At 38.6% G+C, this 17,220-nt stretch overlaps 1 protein-coding gene across 1 annotated transcript in view; it reads right to left on the bottom strand.

Annotated features, from left to right (window-relative positions):
• Positions 1-1,676: 1,676 nt before the first annotated feature.
• Positions 1,677-17,220, bottom strand: part of ccdc88b (coiled-coil domain containing 88B) — a 43,689-nt gene continuing 28,145 nt past the window's right edge. Inside the window, exons 22-27 of the mRNA XM_034137154.1 lie at positions 17,072-17,215; positions 14,717-14,903; positions 11,785-11,930; positions 6,805-6,912; positions 5,508-5,659; positions 1,677-2,536 (exon numbers count right to left, since the gene is read on the bottom strand). Coding sequence (XP_033993045.1) covers positions 2,181-2,536; positions 5,508-5,659; positions 6,805-6,912; positions 11,785-11,930; positions 14,717-14,903; positions 17,072-17,215 — 1,093 coding nt within the window. The 3' untranslated portion in view covers positions 1,677-2,180. The remainder of the gene's footprint in view (positions 2,537-5,507; positions 5,660-6,804; positions 6,913-11,784; positions 11,931-14,716; positions 14,904-17,071; positions 17,216-17,220) is intronic.

The raw sequence follows: 17,220 nt of genomic DNA, 5'->3' as shown, positions 1-17,220 counted from the left end.
TCCTAATCTGGCAGGCACAGCTCTTTGGAGGCTGCCTGTCTTATACGAGGGCCTTTTTAGTTTCGTGATGGACTCTCAGGTCTGCTCATTTGGAAAGCTGCATGCTAATTCCCCTCTCTTCATCTGTCTGTCTGTCGGCAGAGGCCACGGCCGGCTCCACACTGACACCATTTGGTGCAATAGTGCAAGGAGTTAAAGAGGATTCTCATTAAAGCACTAGTGCAGATCATTTGCTATTAGATCAATGACTGGATTTAAACAGAAACCCTCAAATTAAGTGGGATTTTCAGCCATATAGTGAGCCAGATGGAGGGGTTCATCCATGTTTATCCCGCTGTGCACAGATATGATCCAGGGTTACAAGGAGCTTTATCATTCTGTATTTGCTTGTACCATATAACTAGACTGCAGATTATTGCAATTAATCTAATTTCTTAGTTCTTTATGTTGAATAAACATTTAATTAGTCTCTGTCAATTACAGCGATTTTCCGGCTTTCGATTTGCCTTTTATTAGAGCTAATATTCCACATTAAAAAGCATCTGGTAATTGTTTTCTTTATATCTTGTTTCAAGTCTTATGTGAATGTGTATTCAGCTCTCAAAATATACAGGCTACGTTTCTGACTCTTAAAAAGGAAGGGATCACAAGGAGACCCCAGCATTTTTACTTCATCCTATCAAGTTTTATGGAGGACAAAATGAAGCGCTTCTTGCACTGCACTTTAAATATATGGCGTCCCTTTGATTTTCCTAATGTCTTCACTAAGTAGGCTATATGTATATATGGGAGGCCCCATACACGCTGCAGAGCTGCTGTGTTTGTGTCTGCTGAGGGATTTATTGTGTGTAAAGAGTATGGAGCCCCAAAACCAACAGATTGTAGTCAAGTTTTAAGTAAAACATTTTGCTGTTTACAATAAAACTGTCAATCAATAATTAACATTGAGTGGAAAAAGAAAAAACGAAGTTGTATAGTTAGAAATGCAGTATTGGTGGCAACTGGCAAGTAGCGCTAACCAGCAAACTTAGTATTAGCTTGTTGTCTAAAATATTTTAGCTGATGTAACAAGAGATTAAGCTGAATGTTGTTCAGTATGATTACAATTACGTGAACTGGCCTCTCTAGTCTTATGACTGAAGCTAGCTTTAGCAAGGCTGCTAACGTTAGCTGTAAAGGCTCGGTGCGTTTAGCCAACAGTATTTTCGGTTAAGCTAGCAAGCAACAGCTTTCTACTTTAAACAAGTCCTCCCAAAAAAAGACAAAACACATACATATGTTGTTAGGGTACGGGAATGGTTGTTGCTATTTAAATAAAACCAAAGAGGACTTTTGGTAGGAAATGGTTAGCAAACAGCGTGTGTACTGTAGGTATTAAAAATACATAAATCATTACATTTGTACTGAGAAAAGAAAGTAGGAGTAAGGAGATGTAAAATAAAATGATCTTGCATTAACATTTTAAATGAACTACTCAACAGATATTTTTGGTAAGAGGTTAAATAACACAATTATGTAGTTATATATTCAGTTTTCATCAGTGACTTGTGCCCAATAATGCGTGCAACATTTTGTTCGTGTTTAGGTTACACCAAACTAAATAATTGACAGAAGGATTTATAATTTTTCTCTTGTATTCTCTTTTATGTATTTAAAATTACTAGAAATAAATCATATATAACAATGTCAAACACACAAAGAGCTGCATCAAAACATTAGCCAGGAGCATAAAACATTATTTTCCTTTATTGAGTCGGCTCTCTCAGGTCGTTGCGGTTTCATCACTGGAGTGTTGGCCGTCTGGAAGTCAGAACAGACTAACAGGCGCAAGCATGTTTTATAAAAATAATTAGCTCTACTTTGAGTGCCTGTTAATGTTATGGCTACTCTAGGCATGGTCTTACTTTACAGACCTATTTTTATTAAGCTCGAGTTTATACTTGTTACTTATCCTTTTACAATACTGTGCACATAGCATACTTGCAAACACAGAAGAACACTTTAAAACAATCTGAACAAGTCATTTATTTATTTTAATAAATGTACAGTTCTTTCAGAAAAAAACATAGGCATGTTCTTAATATTTTTTTTCCCTTAAAAAAAAAAGAAATATTATCAGACACAAATCTGACTAAATGACTTGTTGGGGAGAGGTGTTTGAAAGTTTAAGTACATCCTCCTTAATCCACTTTCTCCACCTCACCTCTGCCTTCATCCGCCTCGACACTCTCCTGACTGTTCAGCGGTGCGTCTGTGTTTGTTTCGCCTCCCTGTCCCTCCCAGAGGACACTGGAGCTGCTGTTGTCAGAGCGTACCCTCAGGAGGGGCGGTGTTTTGTGGTCCCCAGGACTGAAGGATTGGGAGACTCCAGAGCCTCCTCTGGTCAATCCAAGACCCCAACCGTGACGGGATCCCAGTTTACGACGGGCCCCGGAGCCAGAGCGCAGGGATGGAGTCCCGGGAGCCGAGATGTCCTGCTCTGTCTGGGACGGAGCCTTTCTCAGGGGAGAGGGAGAGACGGGAGCACTGCGGGGGTCTGAAACAGAATGAGATGAAAAGTTATTAGTACCTAAAACCCATATGTGTACAAAGGCGAGGGAGGTGATAATATTTTGACATCAGTAAATCATTGGCTCATTTAATCAACTTTTGTTTTCCTCTATGCTTTATCTTGCACTGTGGGGCACCAGGTGGGACTAATCTACAAACATCTTCACAGCACAAATCAGGAATGAACATAATACATTTTCTTCAGGTGCAAATGCAATTTCAAGGACATCAAACAATGGCGGGTGCAGAAAATAAATTAAAGAAATGTGATAGCTGTGGCTCATGTGGTAGAACTGCTCTTTCATTTATCATAGGGTTAGTGGTTTGATTCCTGGCACATGTGGTGGTGTCCTTGAGCAACCCCCCGAAAACATAAAACACTGACAATTGTTACTGTTGGACAGACGGGTAGCTCTGTCAACCATCGGTCTGTCTGTGTGTGGATGTTTGTGAGTGTAATTGTAAAGAGCCCTGTTCTGCTGAAGAGGAAAAGCACTGTGAATGAAGTGGTATTATATTTATTTGTTGTACTGTGTACGTATTTGATTGTGTTGTTTACTGTGAATGTATTGCTGCTAGGCCCTTTGTTTGTTGTCTGAATTAATTGATTTGTTTGCAAATGAGTGTCTACAATGGGGATTAATAAAGCTTTGTAATCTAATTCAACCCCTTATTTTGCAATCATAAGCAATACACCAACAATTATATGCACATGCTTTGGACCTGAAGTTAAGTTAAACACACATGTTAAGTATTTAATTTATTTAAATATATTAGCACTTGCTGGTCTCCACTGTACATCTACAATCAGTTTATAACCCATAGCAGATCTCTCACACAGTTGAAATCACCTGAATGTGCCCATAACACTTTCTAAATCCAGTCAGATTCTTAAGTATGTCAGCACCTAAAGAGTGGATCAGTTTACCTGCTGATGTTTAGTCTTGCTGCAGCAGGATTTTTCAAATCCAAAATAAAGACTTCCTTTTTCACTGGAGCAATTTCTTAAGTGAACAAACCACATTTTCCCAGATAAGCTTGTTTGTGTGTGTTATGTATTTGCATATGTGTGTATATATGTATGGATGTCTGTTTGCATAATTTGCAATAATATTGCTGCTGTTATTTGTATTTGTATGTATAGCACTCAAAACTGCTTTTGTATTGTGCAATTCAAATAATTAAATGTACCCATTGTCAAATGCAATTCTTCCTGGGATGCATCAAACTGTTTTTTATGATGTATGGCAGGGCTATTCAATTGGCGGCCCGCGGGCCAAATCCGGCCCCGGGGTGATATTTACTGGCCCTTTGAGTATAATGTTAAAAAGTAATCTACTTTCTTTTTCTTTTTCTTTAAGATTATTTTTTGGGCCATAGTGCCTTTATTCCAGAGAGGGTGTTAAATTGAGAGATAGAGGGGAAGACAATGCCTGAAAACTTCTGCGGGCTCGGGTTTCGAACCCACCTACTAGCTACTGTAGTGACAACTCCTGTCATTTATTGCATCTCTGCGTGAATGATTAGATAAATTCACCTAAATTAAATCAAATGAAATGATGTTGATGGTTAAATTAGCTTCACATGTACTGAGTTTTGAACTTGCCATTTAGATCTATAAAGGCCTTGGAGCTATGTTGTTTGATTGAATTAAACACAATATATGCACTCCACTATGCTGTTGTAGTATTTACTGTATCTGAAGCTCTTAATATGATTGCTCATATTTCAAGCCATCTTTTTCCCGGCCCCTTGCTTTGGATCATTTTCATCAACCGGCCCCATTCCAAACTAATTGAATAGCCCTGATGTATGGTATGATTTCTTATGGTGAAAATGTAAGTTTAAAATCAAGTTGTGTTCATAGTGCTATAAAAACTGTAATTCTAGGTTTATTAAAATGCATACATATTTTTTTTTAAATCACAGTTGAATAAACAGCTCAACGCGGAAGCCTGACCTTTATGTTCAAAAAGGCAATCATAACATTAAACATTAAATTATGTCAAATTTAAATATTTTAAATCATTCGTAATTTCTTAATTGGATAAGGAGCTGCTGTGGCAGACCTCGCTGTGCCTCGGTGCGTCAGAGAGTTATTAGCCTGGCTTCATCCTGAAAGCTGACCAGAGACCAGGGGTAAAGGTCAAGTTAACCTGACATAAAGCCGGCTAGCCTCGGGGTTAAATGTGGGTGTTATGGGAAATGTCATCTCAAACATAAACAGACACAAGCCATGAAGTGCAATATATCTTGACTGGCTCGATGTCTAGGCTGGCTCAAACAATCTCCAGATTAAAATACAAGTCATTTATTTATAACAATTAAACTGGGATGTGAATATGTGATTTCTGTGTAGAGATATAATCTATCTGAGAAACAGGCTCAATAAAAAGCTAGGAGTCCTCTTGTTGAGGAACAGAAATACCTCCCAGTGTGTGTCCTGACACTGTCTAAGGAAGCAGGCTTTAGGTGGTATATTAAAAAAACTATGTGAGTGAAAGTAACATTAAAAAGGGACAACAACAGTATGTCAAAAAGAGAGAAAGGAATATCAATGAAGCAAGTTCGGGCTTAAATCTTGGCTTTGAAAGTGTCTGCAGAGACCTTTCTCCCCCTCTCTCAGACAGTAACATTCATTCCACAGTCAAGGTGTATAAAAAGAGGATGAAGCCTTGTGAATCTTTTGCTTTCAACATGTGGTTAGCAGAGAAAGCCGGCCTCAGTAAGTCTCGGCTCTCTGCAGGGAGAGATCTAAGCAGAAGAGAGCGGTATCAATGCAGACCACACTTGGTAGTCATGAGATGATTTGTATGCATGCCTGTAGCCTCGCTTGATGGGGTGAGTATGTGAGCATATCTTTGTGAAAACCATTCGGCTGGTGTTTGTGTGTTTGAGAGAAAGAGACGTAGTGTGCTGGGCTGTGTGTGTGTGTTCGTGTGTGTGTGTGGTATTACCAGGGTGAGGTGTGTGTGTGTCTGATGTAAATTCAGTGCTGTCGGCCAGGTTTTCCACGCTGCCTGCGGCGGTGAAGAGGGCGCGTCCGTCTCTTCCTCCTCCCCGGGGTTTGATTAGCTTCTTCATCCTGTCCGCAATCCAGTTAGATTTCCTGCGAGGACACAGAGGACAGGGACCATTTACAAAGACGGATGGGCTACAGTAAGTGTGTGCATGCTCACCAAAAAAAAGCCTTGATTTTCCAGAAAACACTTGGAGGATGCCAAGTGTAACAAGGGCTGCATGTTTTCAAAATGGGGATAAAATGTCGCTGAAGGTGCCAACTGTCATTTATTATGCCAAAAAGAGCACTTTGTAACAAGATGTCATGAAAATCCATTTGGAAATGTTAGAATTAAAATGTCATTACCATATTAATTGGTAGCACTAGAGACAAAATGCATGACACTTTGGCAAATGTGTACAACAATACTAATGAATAAATGTTTGTTTATGTAAAAAGTATTTCCAGCTGTCCCACAAATGTAAAGTAAGCTTTATCTGGATGAATTGGGCGTTTAGCTGAAGTGACAGCAATATATGAACTGAGATGATTGCATCCCAGTGTACCAATTTATTTTCTTATTTTGACGGATTTCTGGAAACAAGCCCTCATGAGAGCAGCACAACACTGATATCCTCCTCCTTAAATATATGATATCACACAAGGAACAAAAAGAGACTGTCCTCATACACCAAGGTTAATAGACATGATGGAAACCACAATGCAAAGGAAAAAACTATACATGGAGGCAAAACTGTATATATAAAGAGACATTCTCCTAGAAAATTAGCTATCATGCCAGGTATGGGGAGGTACTTAGTTATTTTTACCTTATTGAACAATAACATGTAAAAAAAGCTTTCGATCATATGGATTATATAAACTTACATTGTAACAACTCTGAAACCTCAACATCTTACAGAGCAGATTCCAAGTACGAAGTGCAAATGCAGGCTAACACAGTTTGTGGCCCCAATCAGACTATAAGGTAAGCTTGAATGTTTTATTACTTTTTAAGCAACATACATTTGCAATACTACCATTATTAGCACATACTGTACTATCAATGCTGTATTTTATTCTGTATTGCTGTTTTTAGTCCTCTGTGTATCTTTGTTTTGTTGTGTATGAGAAACTGGAAGCCTTAATTTCCCTCTAGATCAATAAAGTATCTATCTTTTAATGTACTGAGATGCACAGAAATAGTAAGCTACAATAAACGGTGTAAAGGTATATATATTTCTATACAGTACTTGGCTTTGCTTGATGGAGGTTGCATGCTCGGCTCGAGGACCCTATACTGATCCATAATCTTCTCCACCAATTTCTGCTTCTCCCGACGGAGCTCGCTCAGCTTCTCCCTGAAGGAAAACACACGAAGCATCAGAACAAAGCAGCTGAGTAGGAAGGCCTGCTTGATTCAGTTCATGCATTCATTACCCGTTGATTATTGCGAGGCTGATGGCATATGAATCACCAAGTTCCTGTAAACTCACTACAGAGAAATGAAGCCTGCTGTGTTGTTTTTTTACTAGATTCTCTTTAAACCAACAAATCACAAGAGAGACTGTGTGTGGATGGTAATAATAATAATAATTCAATTTGTATGACACCTTTAAAAACAATGTACAAAGTGCAAAAGCAGGATACAAGGCTAAATAACAACAGAAAAGCCGAACAGTGAGGCCAAATAAAACAATATAAATGTAAAATACTATTATATAAAACAATAAAAACATGTCAATCAAATGAATCCAAAGAAAAATAAAAGAAGCAATGACAAGATGTTGAAAATGTGTGGCTGTTCAGCAGAGGGCTCAGAGATTGAGCTGTGGTGTGAGGACAAACAAAGCAGGACTTTGATGAGAAATAGCATGCCACAGAAAAGATGGCTTGGGAAAAAAAGATTCTCAACAAAAGTCTGACAGTATAAGCTGACCGCTGGTTACTGACGCACAGCAGTGAGCGGAAAAGATCAGGAAGGTTATTCAAGGTGAGCAACGGTCAGTACAAAGGCTCGGGTACATTTTTAGCCATGCTAGCGGCATGAATCTAGGGATGACATTTGGTCCGTTGTTCAGCGAGTACACCGCTATGGTCAAGACTGAAATATCTCAACTATTGGAAAAATACTGAAATGATACTGAACAAAAAATACTGTTGTGAACAATAAGAAAGCAGGGTCTGCACCATAAAGATGATTATTGATTTCCGGGTGCCATGCCTTGCCATAAAACAGAAGACACATCTTCGTATATTACCCATTCACATGTTTAAGTGTCACACATGGCATTTTATGATACTGTATTACCTTATGTATGTTTTAACTAAACACAGAAACTCGTTTTGATTGTTTTTAGCCAGACTTTTCCTGTAGCGAAACGATGAGATTTTCATTTGTGGTTTTGAGGAAGATATCTAATTAATAACACTACTGCACCTAATGTTTACTGTTTGGATGAGTTTCCGTGAACATTAATGCAGATTGCAAAAAGAATAATTGCAAAAACGTTTGGATATCCTTATTTTATTTTTTTTTACCATATATCTGCAATGTAAACTCACAGGTGTGTTTCTATGATATCAGGTATCAGATATCAATTAGCATTTGTTAGCACACGCTAAACTAAGATGGTGAACATGGTAAACATTATACCGGGTAAGTATTAACTTGTTAGACTCCTTATTTCGTTTTCTGATAGGTAAGTCTAGTTTATTGGATGTTTTTTGATTGAATAAGTTGGCCATTAGCTCCGTTTATTTTTTCTCCTAACATCTGTTCTGGATAACCTCTTCAAAAATCGAGCAGCAGATGAGGATCTCATTTATTAAATACGTTTTAAAAGTTTGATGAAGCTCTTTCGAAGGCTTATTCGATTTATTTCATGAAAGTTTATGAGGCCTCCTCACACTGAATTCAGAACATTTCCTGCAACATTAAGCTTGGAAGGACAAAGTCACTGCCTCATTTGCTCTGCGTCACTCACAACAAAGTGACTTCGTAAATCAAACATCTAAACTGTCTTTTGCACTTCCCAAGGTCTTAAATATATGTTTGCCCGACACTTCACTTTGTGAGTCTTTAAATCAGCTGAGTCGTTGGACTGTTATGTCATACTGTTTGTTATTTTATCTTTTCATGATGAACTTGTCGTTAAGCTTTTCATTCCACTAAGGGACACAAATAAAAAGCTGAAAATAAGCCTCAGTCAGACTCAGTTTGCCTTCACCTCATTCTTTATTTCCTGTTTTTCTAAGCTAGGGAAACTGCAGGTTATAAAACAATAACATCCAGCCTGTTTGGATTTGTATCCTGGTGTTAGTTTGGATTACATTCTCAGTCCTAATGAACCACACCGCAGCACACTTGGCTCTGAACAGAGACCTGCAGTTTGTGCTCAAATAACCAGAACTGCAGGAATAAACACTGCGGTTTATAAAACTGCTCTAAAAAAGCACAGTACACCTTTGGTTTTGAACTTCAGACACTGGGATGATAAGACTCTAATCTATTCATTCAGAAAATAAATGCTGCTCAGGGAATCTTTTGATATTTCGGTTAAAGCTTTTAGAACAAGCACAAAACCTTTGGGTTTCAAGAGCCCTACAGATTTTTTTTTTTTTTTTTCACTTGAGAACAATTACTCATTTATTCCCACAAAACACCACTCTTTTTTAATAAGTTTGAATATTTTTTTAATTAATAATGAACAGTAGGACTGGAGAGAGGGACACTGGATCAAGTCTGGTTATCCAAACAGGATAAAAGGGACTCACCATCATGACATCAAACATTACAAGGAAAAATGCATCGCCATAAAACACACCTCTGGTATGTATTTGACAAGTGCTCTCTAGGATTTTCTTTTTGCATCTATTCATCTCAAGGTGCTCTCGAATGCCAGATTTTCACATCATTCAGGCTTTTACCTTACAGGGTGAGCAACACTTTTACAAAGTCATGAATTTACAAACTATAAGCAATAACAGGTCTGTTGTCCTGTGTGGTTTCCAAAAATGTTTTTGCAGTATCTTAAGAAATGCATATTCTATTAAATGCATAATGAATTAATAATTCAAAGTAGAGCATATATTAATATAGCATATGTTGGTTCAATAAACCTTAAAGCGTCCCTTAAGCAGCATTTGACTGTGGCTACAACTGTTCACAATTTGATCTCATGTTTCTTTATTCATTTAGTAATATTGTAAATGTTAAATATTAATGTCCCAGTCCTAGCGGATTTCTTCCCTACGCCATCCATGCTTAGTTTGGTACATTTTGTTCGGGGCAGGAAGACCCCAAAAGAGTCGTCATGGCTGTGAACTATAGGCAAGTCCCTCAAATCTGCAGACATGGGGACTCACAAAAGGTCCGATGTTTGTGTTGAAAAGCATGAATCAGAGCCCTCATGCACTTGAAAATGTGACACCTGGACAGCCCTGAGCCCTCGCACATTTAGCATGAACGCGCCTGGAGGTCGGAGCGTGTGGAGTTTAGGATAGTTCCCTTGAAGATCTTTCCCACAGTGAACAGCAAATCCTGTCTCCTTCTAACATTACAGTGCTTAATATGCTAAACCCCTTACTCATCGTGTGCTTCGAGCTAAATATATTTAATTCAAAAAACATTTTAGAGCAGAGGGAGCTGAAGAGTCGGGTGATGACTACTAACAACCCTTTTTCAAAGACACCTGTAGTTATTGGATCTATTTGAGAATATTGATTAGAGCAGTTTGAACTCCTCCCTCAGTTTGCCCAATGTTCAAGTGTTAAGATGTAAATTGAAAGAGATAAGAAATCACTGCAGATAAAAAATTAGACACAGTACACAGTTAGCCTTTGATGTTGGATCACCAGTACCCCATCTTGGTAAAGGTAGTCAGTTTTTATGTTTACATTTGTTGTTTCTCACCCAAACACTTTTTAAGACCTAACAATTAAGTTGTAGTACAACTCATTACTCGTAAAACATTCAAAGACAAATGAACAGTTATATATTTTGACCTTACATAGTTTAAATCCATGTTTACTAGCTTTTTAGTGTCTTCTTGCTTTTCGATGGTAGATCGCTATGTGTTTTACTAGTTTTACTTTGCTAGGTGCATTACTGCCATTAATGTGGATCAGAACCGTACGCAGTTATATGTGTCCTGACATTGTGAGCTCTTGCCCATGTATTGTCTGTCCTCCTATATCAATAAGATTAAATAAAATGTAAATCCACTCCATGAAACATTCCCCCATAGCACTATTTATGATTTATATTAAGTACCCAGAGTGACTTTGACCTTCAGCTACTTAAAGTTGACCCTAAAATTCTTCTTAACAAGCTTAAAAATCAGATAAAACAATATTTGTGTACGTTATCTGTATGAAATCTGCAACATCTGTTTGTTCCACTCACTGAATTGATATCCTGCAACAATTTACATATATTAATCAAACCAAAATCCAACTTTACATCTTGGATTCTTGATTATCCTGTTAATCCCAGTTTGCAATGGGGATTGATTTTAATTTGTGTGATTCATTCCTTTATTTATTATAATAACTGTGCCGATATGGAATATGAAATGTGAACATGGCTGTTTATCATGCAATTGTATGCAGTCGATAATCCTGGTGGTGGGGTGCTGAATTAAATGTGTGTTCAGTAACAGTGACATCTTTCTCAGTCATTAAAGGGGGAGAAATAACCCTTTACGAAAAAAATATCTCTTCCAGAATAAAAGTAAAAAGCTACAAACAGATGACATTTTCAAGAAATATGTCTTATTAGAGACAGAGGGTGAAACCAGTTTAAGTCTTGGATTAATCTTTTAACAGTCATTTCAAAAGGCCTCCTGCCGGGTGCTGTTAGACTGTGAAATTGTTGTCTCAGTCTCAATCTTTTCACGAGTGCTTTTATGTCTTGGAAATAAATAATAACTGTTGTTTTCCACAATATTGTTGACACACATATCTGATTCCCTGTTCAATACTGTATGCTTCAGTTCATTGACAATGAAGTAAATGCAAATAAATATGACTATTATGTATATAGTGCTAACAATACGGCGTCTTTTATTATTTTGTGTATTTTTCTTACCGTTCCCCAAAGTAACACAAAACGTAATGTCCGATAAACAAAGTGAAAGACAAGCTAGACAGACTTAATCTGGACTATTTGTGTGTAGGTGTGTGCGTGCGTGTGTGTGCGTGCGTGCGTGCGTGTGTGCGTGTGTACTGACTGGTACTCCGTCTGCTGTGAGTAGTGCTGGTCCCGGCGCTCCAGGCTCTGCTCCATTAAGGCTCGGTTCTCCTTCAGCAGACCCTGGTTCTGCTCCGCTAACTGTCGGTTCTCCTCCTCCATGTTCCCCTTTAACTGGGTCAAGAGCTACACACAGAACATACTTACATGTTAATACAAAATAAGGAAAACATGCAATGACTTTGTGGAATATTCCCTGAAGCTATTACTTGTGATAAATAAACAGATATAAGGTCAGTTTTGATTTGACTGCCACACAAAGCAATAAATAGCTTGTTGAATAAAACAAAAACCATCCTTTTTTCTTAACAAATTAAATATTAAACTGGCATTAATAAAACAAGAATGATGGTTATATTTTAAAGTGCAGTTTTCCACTTGTACTCTATATCAACTGACTCATAATATACCAATACTACAGCCCATTTGTACACTAACCATTCAAGTAGAGCAACAGATGTTAAAGACAGACAAAACACTATGTATCTGTATAAATATCATTTAAAGATGAAAGACAGCCATCATCAATATAACTGAAAAAGGTAAAGATACTCAATAGTTGATGACTGAACTGCTAGAACATTGGTCTAAAAATAAAAACTGAATAATAAAACCTGACAAAAGTGTGAAGCAAGGTGTCAGAGCTCACCGGAGCGACTGAAAAGCACATACACAGAAAGTGCCTTCTTATAAATGACCAAATAATTCATTCAGCTGCTCTACAAGCTGTGTGAACAAAACCAGAGCAGTGAGAGCTTTATAAAGATGGTGTTTAAGGCAGAGCTAACATCCAAGGCTAACACAATGATCCACAGCATCTAGTGTGCATAATCACTAAGCAGTGAGAAAAGTAGAAAGAGGGCCTGTTTTTCTACATCTGAGTAAATGTCTAAGCTAAGAAAACGTAGGAGGTATGGCCACACCTGTACATGGACATCTCTCTTGATTTACTATTTGGGAATTTGTTTCCAATTATTTAGCCTACTTAGCCGCACTTCATTAAGATGTACTGCAGTGAAATTAGTTGCTGCAACTGTGAGACCGAACAGGCTCCAAACTTTTTGATCAAAGCGAAACGTTTTCATTTCTTCACTTCTCTAAAAAACAGCATAATGAGAAGCCTGGGTGTCTGAGTACCAGGATTAAACCGTAATACCTACAGTGTAACATTGTGGGGTGCTGAATATGTAATATGCATGATCTGAGGCACACTGGAACGCTGGTACATTTTAATTAAGGGACAGTTTGGATAAAGAAGTAATGTGGGGGAAAAATTAATACAAAATGAACCTAGAAATGATGTAATTGGTGATTTACTTTTTTGGTCAGGGACCATATACAACAACATTAATCTCACATAAGGAGAAGAGATACTTTTAATTTAGCTGCTTGCTAATTTACATCTGTGGTCCCTGGGCAGGTTTAAAATTGATGAGACGATTTGGCTCATCAGACTCAACGAGGAATGCTTATTCTGCATTTTAAAAATGTTCTTGCATTAATTTGCTTCTGGTTAGTCATTTAAAGGAATAGTTTCACCGTGTGGAAAGCAAAAAGAAAAACTCTCAATTACAAATCTTTCTGCAGTTCCACAAATAGGGAAATAGATTTTCCGATACAAAGGGCTACTGATATTTCAGAGCCAGGGTCCGGGTACTTCAGTGACGTAAAACACTGATGAGTCAGACAGACTAGACCGACCCCTCTGCCCCATCACTCTCTCTGCTATCAGGGGATGGAGGGGGCTTCTCTCAGAGGCATGGCACAAATCAAGCTCCTGCAAGCTGGTGATTAGCAATTAGCTTAGCACAAAGAATGAAAGCAGAACCCACCTACCAGCACCTTTAAAGCTCAATGAATAACACACTGTATTACCTGTAAAAATGAAAACCTCTTGTTTATGTACGGTTGTGTTTTTAATTTATTTGCCAGTTGCAGTAACTTCCTTGAGATGGTTGCCTGGTAACTGCTCAGAACCAAAAAGCATTATCGCAGATCACCTGCTGTGAAACCAAATTGAGATACAATGTGGTAATTTAAAAGCTTTAGAAGTGCTGGTAGGTGCATTTTATTACCATTGTTTACAGCCGTTATGCCAAACAAAGCTAAGCTGGCTCAAGGTTAATCTTTATCAAATATACATAATTAAGATATTCATATATGTATTTACCCAACATTCAACTATTTGTAATAACTTGATGATAATGATCCAGAAAACCTGCTGCTGTTCTTACTGCAGGGATGTTGTGTTTCTGCTTCTTATACTTTATATCAACGGGCCAAAAGTCCTTTGCCAGCTTGTGATTCAGTTGGATGAAGCAGCATGATGTAACAGCTGCTGGTTGACTTCTTCAACTCTTTACAAGGAAGTCAATTTCCTCCTGTTTTGTCCCTCAAACGACACTTCCCTGCTTAAAGAACTTTTTCATTACATGGAAAAATTAAGATCTTTTGAGGGCAAATAAAGCTACTTGGTATTAATTCTCTTTTTGGACAAATAAATCATATTTATTTCTGAAATATAAAGCTGAAATGTACTTTATGGCAGCTTCTCACAGTTCCTCCCTCAGTTCCACATTTATCTAAAACACTCTCTCTTGAACCTGCAATTAATTCCTAATAGATTTGACTTAACTGCCAAATAATGTGTTTTTATTTAATTTTAAGAGGGTATCTGAGTGCCTCTGCTGTGAAGCAATAAATCCCATTTTTGCATGTCAATTGGTCGCTAGCGGCGTGAATACAGAACAACTGCAGCTGTGTGTGTGTGTGTGTGTGTGTGTGTGTGTGTGTGTGTGTGTGTGTGTGTGTGTGTGTGTGTGTGTGTGTGTGTGTGTGTGTGTGTGTGTGTGTGTGTGTGTGTGTGTGTGTGTGTGTGTGTGTGTGTGTGTGTGTGTGTGTGTGGTTAATACCTGGTACTGACTGGTGAGGCGGGCGTTGCTGAGGTCCAGGCTCTGGTTGGATCCTCTCAGGCCGCTGAGTTCCCCCTCCAGCCGCGTCCGCTCCAGCTGGGAGGAGCTCAGCTCCCCCCTCAGCTCCGAGCCCTGAGCCAGCAGCTCCGCCTGGGACGCCAACCCCTCCTTCAGCTGGGCCTGCAGCCTGAAAAATACACATACACACACACACACACACGGACACACACAGACACACACATACAGGCTTTACTCAACGCTGTCACTATTATGTGTCCTGACTCCTGAAAAGTGTTGTGTATGACTTGTTTGCTCTTTAACTGAAGCTCATTATTATATTATAACACAACATGAGGAGTCCTCACAAAGCTACACAACAACAACAACAGATCAAGCTGATATCAGCTCATTAAAGCTAGCTAAAGAACACATTACGGGGTCACTCAGAGGTTTTAGACCATTGCTTAGAAAACATTTCCTTGTTTCATTTTGTAACGAGAACAGCAATGAGATGAGATGAAACTCTGAATGGTCACTGTGGGGGAAATTGTAATATGGTAATATTCAGTAATAAACCTCAAGCATTTTATCTTCCCAATGTGGATTTAAAGTGTTTTCGAATAAAACATTTTATGTTAGTTAAAAATGAACCGCGAAAGATATTAAAAGTCCCATGTCATGGCCATTTCTACTGATCATAATTCCATTGTTGAGGTATACTAAAATACATTTATATTGTGCAATTTTCCAAAATCTCATTGGTTTCTCATACAGCATCTCTGTATAGTATGTGTATTCACTCTCTGTCCTAAACGGCTTGTTGGAGCTCCTGCCCCCCCCCCTCCCTATGTGCCCAGTGGCCGTCTGTGAGACAGCGAAACCCAGCCCGAAACCCAGCCCGAATACACACACACACCCGCAGCCTGGCTGGGACTTTGTATGTGTGCTCACACACCGACTCACAGCCTCGCCGCGTCCCGCCGTCTCAGGGAGGAGAAATCGGCGGAGCTGCAACTGAGAAAAGATTGAGTGTGTGTGTGTGAGGAAGTCCATTTGGACCAATCCACGGACTTAACGTAACGGCTCCGCGGACGTAACGTAACGGCTCCGCGGATTGGTCAATTTGGACCAATCTGCGGAGCCGTTACGTTACGTTACGTCACTTTACCCGAAATACGCCACTATACCCAAGAAGTAAACAATGGAAAAAGAGAAATCTCCAACGAGGCGTTCTGGGGCAGCATAGACAGGTATTTTCTGTGTTAGAGTTTTACTCGCTACAGGGTGTACTTTGAGGGTTTGTGACTCTGCAGACCGTTTACATGCATAAAAAGCTTCATAACACACAAGGGGACGGGTAATAACCGGAAAAGCATGACATGGGACCTTTAAGGTTACTATAATTAAAGAGAAAAAAAACACAAAAATATTAGTTTGGGATGTTTTATCTGTATTTCTGCAAGTTTTTCTTAAACCGGAATATTGTAAGATTATCAATTGATATATTGTAATTATGACAGTAAATTATTATTTAAATCAGTTTTAAAGAATTTATTCAAACGATTAATGATCAAATCTGTTGTTCATTTTTTGCGATTGACAAATTGATGTATATATAATTTAGCTGATTCAGTTAGAACATTACAATGCTCCTCATGTAAAAGAAGTTGCATGGACATGCTTATTTTTTGTCTTATATAAACTGTCATCTGACAACCAGGAGATCCGGTTTTCAGCTTGACAACCCATGATTTGAGACAGTCAAGAGTAATCATTCACATAAATATGATGATGAAATCCTGGTTGATTAAGTAAATAGGGTACATAAGTATCAGTATGATGATGATCATCATCATTATATATCCACCAACCTCCAAGATAAAATGTAATCTTGGAGGTTGTCAGATGCACTTCGAAGTATTTTAAGCCTCAATCAGTGGCTTAAATACACATCAGTGTGATCAAGATGAAAAAAAATCAGGGCTGAGACTATAACTCAACATCTAAGATGAATAAATGATTTGAGTTCAAAAGCATTATATTTTCTGCTTGTGGATGTTGTAAAATATCCAACCAACCTACAACCAACCTACATGTATGTGTTGGTTTGCTTTATAAGTCTGTGTTTCTGTTTTGAGCCAAAAAGGTTTTAAATCAGGAATAAAATATGCATGCTGTGCACATTTGCATTCAAACCAATTATTGTGTCGGTCCCTGTGCCTAATTTAGAGACAATAATGCTGCTGCTTGCCTATAGTTAAGGCAACATGCATGCAGTAGAGGGAGAGGCGTGAAAGGATGATCAGATCTCTTAGCATGACGCTGATGAAGCTAATTGGTGAGTGTATCTGCTACCTCTCGCTGTCTTCTTTCAGCCTCGCCAGCTCTCGCTCCCTCTCCAGCCTCCTCTGAGCCTCTGCTTCCATCTCCTCTCTCTCCATCTTAATCTCCCGCTCTCTCTCCTCCAGCTTGGTTTTACCATCCAGGAGCTCCTTGTACCTTGA

Source organism: Trematomus bernacchii, unplaced genomic scaffold (assembly GCF_902827165.1).
Source record: "Trematomus bernacchii unplaced genomic scaffold, fTreBer1.1, whole genome shotgun sequence".
Taxonomy (NCBI): Eukaryota; Metazoa; Chordata; class Actinopteri; order Perciformes; family Nototheniidae; genus Trematomus; species Trematomus bernacchii.
The sequence above is the reverse complement of the archived record's forward strand: the minus strand, read 5'-3'. Positions and strand labels throughout refer to the sequence as shown.